The sequence below is a fragment of the Cheilinus undulatus genome, linkage group 12 (assembly GCF_018320785.1).
Source record: "Cheilinus undulatus linkage group 12, ASM1832078v1, whole genome shotgun sequence".
NCBI classification, from domain to species: Eukaryota; Metazoa; Chordata; class Actinopteri; order Labriformes; family Labridae; genus Cheilinus; species Cheilinus undulatus.
In genome coordinates, this window is record NC_054876.1 from 15,155,836 (window position 1) to 15,165,527 (window position 9,692).

At 38.5% G+C, this 9,692-nt stretch overlaps 1 protein-coding gene across 6 annotated transcripts in view; it reads right to left on the reverse strand.

Moving 5' to 3' along the window:
* LOC121518762 (unconventional myosin-XVIIIa-like) overlaps positions 1 to 9,692 on the reverse strand; it is a 104,197-nt gene that overhangs the window by 93,060 nt on the left and 1,445 nt on the right. For 5 of the 6 annotated variants that reach the window (XM_041801342.1, XM_041801339.1, XM_041801337.1 and 2 more), the window contains exons 2-4: positions 7,594 to 7,845; positions 7,436 to 7,456; positions 1,832 to 2,680 (exon numbers count right to left, since the gene is read on the reverse strand). In XM_041801342.1, the coding sequence (XP_041657276.1) occupies positions 1,832 to 2,680; positions 7,436 to 7,456; positions 7,594 to 7,632 (909 nt within the window). In that variant the 5' untranslated portion in view covers positions 7,633 to 7,845. The remainder of the gene's footprint in view (positions 1 to 1,831; positions 2,681 to 7,435; positions 7,457 to 7,593; positions 7,846 to 9,692) is intronic. The other variant, XM_041801341.1, reaches the window with a different exon arrangement.

Genomic DNA, 9,692 nt, shown 5'->3' on the forward strand with positions numbered 1-9,692 from the left:
GGTAGTTATGGTTCAGTTTGATGCAGACAGAAGAACTAAAATGGATATCTGTTGGCACTAATTTAATTTTCCGACTGATTCAATCAGGAAATGAGTTAGGAGAAAATGACTATTAAAGAAAATTGGATCATTGAGCGGTGCAGAAGAAGAAAAATGGTCCAAGGCTTTTGTTTGCAAGTGGTTACTTAAGCGACAATCTGTTGAAAATGAGATAATTTGGCCTCATCTCAGTTATAGTCTCAGACAGCTGCATCAACATTGAAGACATCTGAAAACCAGCACCTGCAATGAAATCATTATATTTATGATTCGTGTCACTGCATGACTGATATTTCACCTGCTTTTGCATCGAAGTTGCATTTTAAGGTGAACTCTTGCTGCTTGAAATATTTTTTTTAATCATTATACAATCGTTGCAGCTCACTTTTTTATGTTTTAATAAAAATAAAAATAAAAGTAAAGGTAAGAAGGGCCATTAAACTGAATTAACTTTTACTTTATAGGGTGATAAGGAGGTGTAAAGATAAAGTAAAATTTTCTACATGCATTTCTAAATTCATATTGGAAACTCCAAATATCTCCCTAAAGCAGACGGAGTACAATATCTCTCTGCAAATATGCCAGGCAGGTGCATATCTCCAAAATCAAATCTTCACTCCATGGTCCATGCCCAACTGATGGGCAGATTTCATGAACATCTGTTAATAACATTTTCAGATGGTCTGCAGACAGACTGTGCAGCAGGGACACTAAATTACAGGACAAACATAACCTTGTCCAAGGAACAAATCAAAACAGACACAGTGAAAGTTTGTTCTAACTTTGAGCCAATGATAAACTGTCAAAAGTTAAGAGGAGAACTCATTTAGTAATAACAGTACAAGCTCAGAGCTGCAGCTACAGTACATGACCAGTGGGATTTTACTTTTCTGAACAAATGACAACTAGCACTGGTTAGTTTACTCTGTTGGAACACAATTTGACTCATGTTTCTTCCAAAAAGAGCCCCAGAAAGCACACTACTTTATCCCTGCCTGCAGCAAGTGACGGTAATGAGTCACAGCTCAGAGCTCAAAGACAGCTCAGACTGACCAGACAAGCAGAGAGCAGGCCATGAGGACGCCCTTAAAGCCACTAATAAAGTGTGATCATGAGCTGGTACATGAGCTCTGCTGCCCTTCGCTTATTCTTGGTGGGTCTAATACACAAAGAGGAGATGATGAATTACTTGTTAGATGATTATTGTGAAGATAGTGAATCTTTGTACGTTTTATTGGCTTTTATTGTGAAATTAAAAAAGAATCTTTGGAACATGTTGTAACTGCACGTCGCTGCTCTATGGAAGAGATAACACAAGACTCTCACACTGCAGACCTTTTCCTTCACATTTTACCATGAAACAAATCAGCATTTGTCCAGCTGGTGACTTCACCTGCCTGCAAAGAAACCTATTCTCTGAATCAGCAGTAATGTAAACTAGTTTGCCAGATTTAAAGTGATATGACAGACTAATTCAAAATACTTTGAAAGTCTACCAGACCACTCACCATGCATGTTCCAAGTCACTTAAATCTTTATCATGTCTACATCATGCACCAGTGAGTGTAGGTTTTAACATAGCTCCATACATGGCCCAAACTGGTGTGAACTCATGGACTAAAACTATTTTAAAGCTCTGCAGTGCAGTGTTACAACTATAATTGCAGAAAATTCCAATCGATGGAGGCACAGACAGTATGGATTTGTATATAGGAATTATTATGTCTGTGTTATAACAATGCATACTCCTCCAGAGGTTTAGTCATGAACATGCACATTTTCCACTCTGTACCTCTGGTTTCTTCACAGGGACCTGACGAGGCTTTGGGATAAAGCCTGCAGGGGGAGCCAAGGGGTCCGTCTTTATGATGGGAACAAATCCTGGAGGTCTTGCCAGAGGATCCTGTTTTGGGGGCACAGGGCTGGGTTTTCTGGCAGGGATGAAACCAGCTGGAGGAGTCAGGAGGTTCTGTTTGGGCGCAGGGATGAAGCCAGTGGGTGGGGCTAAAGGGTCCGGTTTTGGCGCAGGGATGAAGCCAGCAGGTGGAGCTAAAGGGTCAGGTTTGGGTACAGGGATGAAGCCAGCAGGGGGGGCTAAAGGGTCAGGTTTGTAAGAGGGTAGAAACCCAATCGGAGGAGTAAGGGGGTTTGCCTTTGGCTGTGTGGTCGTAGGAACAGCCTCTTCTGTGGATTTTTCCTCCTCGTCCTCCACATTTCCTCTCTCCTCTTCCTGCTTTGTCTCTTCTTTTGTGTCCTCTTTACGGTCCAGGTTGCGTGTTCGAGGCCGGTGTTCTTTGGTTCTTCCTCTGCCCATTAAACTAGCCAAACCCATGGAGATGTCATCCTTGTCTTCTCTTACAGTTCTGGTTGTTCTGAGTCCTGACTCTGCAGCAGAGGTGGCTCTCACAGGCTCAGAAACAGCAGATGGAGTGGTCTCCTCCGTACTAGCAGGAACCACACGTCTAACAACTCTTCTCACAACCCTCACCACCTTTTTGCCGCTCTGATCCTCCTTCGGATTGTCCGGGCCGCCCATGGCACCGTTACTGTTGGACTCTTCTGATGCTGTTAACTTTGGACCACTTCCTGTGTCTGGCCCAGGTGTAGGGACTGCCTGAGGCGGAGTACTATCTACATCAGACTGAATACAAACAGAGCAAGGTGGACATGGGGCAGATTATTCTCAAAGCTGATGCGGATAAACTGTCAAAGGTTTTAACAGCAGGGTATAGGCTCTCCATACGGGAAAATTCATGTATCAACAAGCTACTACGCTACTACTCAGGCCATTCCTCATTTAGTTTTTTCTTTGGTGCCCATTGGCAAAGTGTTAGAAATCCACTTGATAAATTTGGGACACATAAATCATGCATGCAATGCAATCTAGAGAGAAACTAGTTCATTTAAACATATTTGTAGTTTGAGCTCTATGTCACAGGCTGCTGTTACACATTATTCCAGGGTTCTTTTTATCCCTGTTTCCGTTTACAAGCTCCATTAGCTCGCCTATCTGCTGTTCTCTTTTACGTGTAACTGGATAGGATCATTTTTTTTAGACTGTAAACCTTGATTTTCCCCATCAATTATTTATTACTTTGATGGAGCCCCTGGAAATGGACTAAACACAAAAATAGCTAATGTTTTACATTCATCACAGTATTGGGCATGCATGGTAAACTCCGAAAGAGACAATTAAGCCAATCTTATGAGGAAGTAGGGCAGAGGCTTGCGAGTTCACAGCTAACACTTTCTAAATTTGAGAAACTTTAATGCAAGAAATACTGTCCCACTGCAACAGATACTGTGCAAACATGCTACAGCTTTTCATGCACACCTGAAACATTATTTTTTCATGTCTCCTTAAGAGCTTTGTGCATTTTATTGTTCATCAAATGTGAGCAATGCAAAGTGAGCATATTTGTTTTTCATTGAGCAGTAGATTTTCAGGGTTTTTCTTCTATAATATGCATGTCATCTTCGATGTACCTGATGTGTCTCCTTGCCTGCTGCAGACATGATTTCCTTTGCAATAATGATAAAGTTGAACACAAGATTTTTTTTGTAGGCAAACCCTACAAAATAACCAAAATTTTGCGCTGAGGCTGAAACTCGATGCAGATATTGATTGGCTTAGACAGAGGCCAATGTCAGAACATAGGCACAATGATGGCCCATAGAAGCTATCTAGCTCATGAGTCCCATTCATCATGACAGAAAAAAAGTTTTTTTTAAAGTATTAGTGCAAGCCCTCAATTCATTATACTTGAGAAAATAAGAAGCCTAAAATAACATCTGGAATACCTGCAAAATCACTTTTGGCATTGTCTGGACAAATAATGGCAAATGCGAGAAAATCAGCACCAGACATGTGCAAGGGACACATCCTAGAATGTATATAAATACATAATTGGGTTTTAATAGACACAGATCACAGTTTCCTCTCTATATTAATAAATGTCGTTAAAGCCTTACATTTATATGGAAAAGAAAAAACTTCGCTTTGTGTCACGCTTCATGTATAAAGGGAAAATGACAATTAACAAAATTAGTTTGAACACTTATGTATCATACAATACAAATATTTCAAATTTTAATTGAAACTGTTAGAAAGCTCTCTGTGGTAAAATGCCTCACCTCAAATATAGATTTGCACTAATTAATGTCAACAATCTTAAATGATCTCATCTACCCCTGTCTACATCGTTGCATATTTTATACTTCGATTATGTCTAGTCAGCATTCTTGCAGCCTTTGAAAATCTTGCAACCATACCATTAATGCACACAGACATGTTCCTACTAAAAAACACCAAACAGGAATTTTAATAATTAGATACGCTTCTTACAATTTTATTAATTTATTGTGTTTAATGTTCAAACTGTACTTTCTAGAGCAAACTAAACCAGAGTGTAGCGTAAGCATACCTGGCCAATAAAGCTAATTCTGATTCATTATCAATATTATACACACATTTTTAACAAGATTTTACAACACCATAATCCGCAAATATAATCTAAAGTCCCAGTAAAGTGAAATTCAAACTTTGTGTCTTAACACTCTAGATATGTTGAAATAAGGTCGCTGTAAACATATGAAAACACTGAGATCTTTGTGTAACTGATTCTGTAATTTAGACTGTTAGAAAGTTGTTCACCTCTTCCTGGCTTGGTTTTATTTGAGCAGGGCAAATATAGGAGCTCATGACATCACTGGTCTATTTGAGGAATTACCCCACCCCCCCAATGCTACAACTATGTGAAATCACAAATTTCATCTCAGTAGTCTGTTGTTAGCCGATGTCACTGTTTACATCGAAAGTTAACAGCCAGCTACATATTGTAAAATACCAATTAACCGCCGGGTCCCAATTAACTGCTGGGTGTGGCAGTACATTTTGACAAATAAACACCTGTTCCAAATAAATGCCAGGTGTAATTTATTCAAAGCTCCGATATGTGACTGAGATGATATGAGAACCCAATCAACTCCCAACTCCCCCTCCCTTCCTGTTCTTCTCCCTGTTTGAGCTCCGTAGCTCCGCCCCTCTCTTTACGTGCCTCCACGTGGATGAGAATGTCCGTTGAATTGAATACTCACAATGGCAAAGCGCTCGTGGAGTGATTTTGCTCTGCTTTTCCACTGAAATCAATGGCCGAATCACAGGCAAAAAAAAACACTTCATCTCATCATGAACAAATTCTACACAGGACCGAACACCGCCGTGATTCCGCCATTTAATCAACTTCTCACTGAGCTGAGATACGAAAGCTACAGCAGCCAATAGGAACGCTCACTCTGACCTGAGCCTGACTGGCTGCAAGTACTAGCCTCCTCATTGGCTGGGGCACCCCCGTCCCTCGCTGGTTTTCTCAAGTGAGATAACAGCGTCATACCCCAGTGCAGCGAAAAATAAAAAAAGTATGACATTAACTTTAAACTGTCGTCAACTTTATGTTTGTTTAGTTCCTTACCAGTATTTAAGTGTTTCGAGAATGTTGAGTTGACAGAAGAAGACAAAAGTATAACTATGGTACTATAATCTTGTCTTAAAAACGTAAAGGTGATATTCATACTGGTGTAAATAAATACTTTGATTAAATTTAACATATTTTTCCAATTTTTGCTAAGCAAGATTTTTGTGAGAAAGGAATTAAAGCCCTGTTCCAAATAGCCGCCTGGTCTGCTCAGGGATTGAGACAAATAAATGCCCCGGATATTATTTGGTATTTGATGGTACTGAGTTTTTGTTAATTGTGAAGTAAATTTCATGAATCTATCAGCAACAGTAGCCTACAAGTCATTTAAAGTATCATAATGGAGAGATCTGTGCCAGAAATAGACAATTTAATCTCCAACTTCTTGTCAGGGGGCAGGCTAATTGCTGGTGTGCTTGTCTAGTTTTTACTTTGACGAGATGCAGCAGGAACAGACATCTTACCTGCTGAAGGTGTGCTTTAAACCATATTTCACTCGTCTTAAGTCCTGCATGATTAAACAAAGCAGACAGTGATTGTCCCTCTCCAGATAGAAACAGTTTAATCCCTCCTGCTGTTAGTGCCCAGTGGCAGACTTTATTAAAGTAACTGCTGATAGATGTGTTCTATTCCTGCCAAGTCTGTCACAATAAAAGCTTCCAATGCTAATCATCTTCGAATACTTTATCTTTGAAGAGAAAAATCATGAAATTGAGAGTTTTCAGCTGCAACTTAACAACAAAAACATCTCATAAACAGGAGAGACTTATGTTCACATAACTCAGAATGAGCTTTAGAAAACATCTAAGGAGGTAAATACAAGATTACAAAATTAAACGGAGCTCTGAACTGTCCGTCATGACATAAATGTGATATTTTTTCATGTGACTGACACAGAGAGCTGACAGGTGAGTCTTCTATTCAGGTTGTAGCACTAAACTTTGAGGGGATCGTATGTCTTGTGAGTGGTTGTGGCCTCAGATCATTCAACAGACACGCCCACACAATCCTAGAGCAGATATTACTGACTAATTTTTCATGATTTTGAAGCTTAATTTAATAAACTTAGAGATGTTTTTCATAACTGAAATTTGGCCTAGTGTTTCATTACACAGTGCCCTGTCATACAACAAACCTAAAATACAGATTTTTGTATCACTTTACAGGGACTTTAATTAAATGTTGCTTCATCCAATAAATCTCCCTATTGAAGTAGCAGTGATAATTTAAATGTTTTCCAATCATCAATAAAAAAATTACATTTGTGTCACTAATTGATGTGCTTTTCAAAGGTCCTATGGGGCAAACTTTCTGACCCTTGGTATTCTATGTGTATAGTATTTATCTAGTTGTTCTTTTCAGAGGAAAAGAGAGGATAGAATGTCTCAAAATTGGTGTATCCTATATTGTACATTTTTTGACTTTGTAAAAAATCTATGTGGTGAAAAATATGTGCATACAATTAAACCTTAACGCTGTCAGGACATTTTGTTTTTGTTTTCATTTAAGTCTTCTGCAGATCTGCTGTCCTAATTTCACTCCAAATACCTTTTTCCCCATTAAATAGGTGGATAAAGACAGGTGTACACTGAGTTTTAGACAGCAGTTTAGGTTATACTAAGTGTCAACAATGAAGAGACTTAATGGTTCGAGAACATCCTCTATTAAACCACCTCGCTGCCCTCAGAATAATGAACATAACCTTTTAGCTCTATCAGCACACAGTTAATTAATGATTTTTTTGTCATCACCCACTCCAAAACATGTTAATTTTCTCAACACTATGTTGGAATAAATGGGCTTTAAGCTGCAGAAGGTCATGGTCATGAATCATGGCAACATTTTTCTGTTATTTTGTTCCACAGCACAGAAAAAGGTTAGAAATTAAAGTATAAAAGCGTGCAGGTGAAAAATAAACTTACATCTGGCTTCTCAACTTTAACCTACACAAGAAGAAGCGACACATAGAGACAATCAAACCACACATCTGGATAACAGCCGTCCCTATCAAGTAAGGGAACATCTTTAAAAAATCTCAAGCAGCATGCAGAAAAAAATAACACCAAAATGCGAGACTTCCCTTTTGCTCCCAGAATGAAAAGCGTGATTTGTACGCCATGGTGAAAGGCCAGGTGTCATGGAACAAGTTGGGCGACGAGGAGACAGTAAATGTATGGAATGATGAGAGGGAAAGAAAAACAGAGACAGCAGAGGAGAGGAGGATGCACCGTGCAGTATGATGAAGAAGAGGAATTTAGGGATGGATGATGGGAAACTGTGGACTCTGCACACAACAGGTCACACACCAACAGGACGATGGGACCATGCAGCACTGAGGACAGAACACATTAACAACAGAATCAAATGGTTTTGAATCTTAATACTACAAGAGAAAGGCAGAGTAAAACCAACAAGAAGTCTGATTGCAACCAGAGCTAAAGTTTGTAGTCATTATCAGTGCATTTATTTGTTATATGCTGACGTGTCTTTCAATCCATAAAGATAACCATGTATGAGGAATCCCCCTTTCTCAGTAATGTTTCCATTCAGTAAGTCTCATTTGTAGTGATGACACAAAGCCAATCAGTAAACATATGACTACACACAAACAGAAATAAGCGTTGCAAGAGAGCTCATTATAGACAGCAATGTTAGAAACTATTTAAAAAGTAAGCAGATATTTGTACAGTTTAACATCATTATTACCACACAATGTCAGGGCCACTACTTACTACACGATACAATCTTCAGAAAATAACATTAAGAAAGATTTTTGCATTGGCCATCATAATGAATCTTCTTGGAAATTTCTTTCCCTTATATTCACTTCTATTTTACAGTTTTTTCTACTTCAAGACCTCTGAGAGAAGGAGGACTGCTGCTCAGCTTTCAGTACTTTGTCTATAGTCCTTATCTTTGCAACAACAAACATGAAGACAAGCTATAGAACAATAACCATCGTGCACAAACATGCTTGGCAATCAGTTTGATCCTGATCACTTCCCTAAACTTCATTAAAGCTCAAGAGGGAATAAAACTGCTGGTTACCTAGAGCTATTTTGAAAAAAATATTAATACAATTTCACAAAATGAGTGTGATTGACAACATCCATGTGATACAAAATTGTCAAAAGTAATACAAGCTCTGAAACCAGTTAATTGTAAGAAGTGCTAATCTGTCAAGTGACAGAAACGACACACTGCAAGGATTAGTCATGATGCAAAAGTCAAAAAGTAAACAAGTTTGTTAATTAATATCAACAATAATGTCCCATTAGTACAACTAAATAAATGCTGTATATGTAAAACCATGTCCAAGTATCTTTTTAGGGTGAACTGATGGTCAAATTTCCAGGATTTTCCCTGACTTAAAGCTATCCCAGTCAAATGACAATCAATAGCCATAATTTTTCTGTTTCAAACAAATCTTTATCTTCATTTGTTGAACAAGAAAACAGTTAGGTTTAGAGAAGCACTGACTGTGGAAATCAGGGCTGATACTGATGTTCAAATTAACAATTTAGCTGACTATTAATACGTATGCTGATGTTTTTACATACAGTGCATACAAAAAGTATTCATCCCCTTGGATGTTTAACCCTTTTCTTGATTTTTTATAATTGATCATGGTCAACATAATTTGGCCCTTTTTGGGAAAAATTCAAAATCATAAACTCTTTAATGTCAAAATGAAAACAGATGTCAAATAAAGAAAACATGTAATGTAATATAAATGACTGCATAAATATTCACCCTGTTTAAAGTGACTGCCCAAATTCAAGAGAGGTCCAGCCAATTGGTGCGACTAGTCTCACAATTAATGAAATGTTGATCACCTGAGTGCAGTGAATGGTCCTCAAATGATTGTCGTATAAACACACCTGTGTCTGGAATGTCCAGGCACAGGTCAATCAGTATTCCTGGCTATCATTACACCATGAAGACAAAAGAACACTCCAAGCAACTCAGAGAAAAGGTTATTGAAAAGTATAAGTCAGGGGCTGGATACAAAAAAATTCAAGGCACTGAACATCCCACAGAGTCCAGTTCAATCGAGAAATGTAAGGAATTTGGCACATGTGTAAATCTGCCTTCATCAGACAGTCTTCACTAACTGAGTGGTCGTGCAAGAAGGAGACTAGCTGGAGAGGCTACCAAGACACCTTGACTACTCTGAAG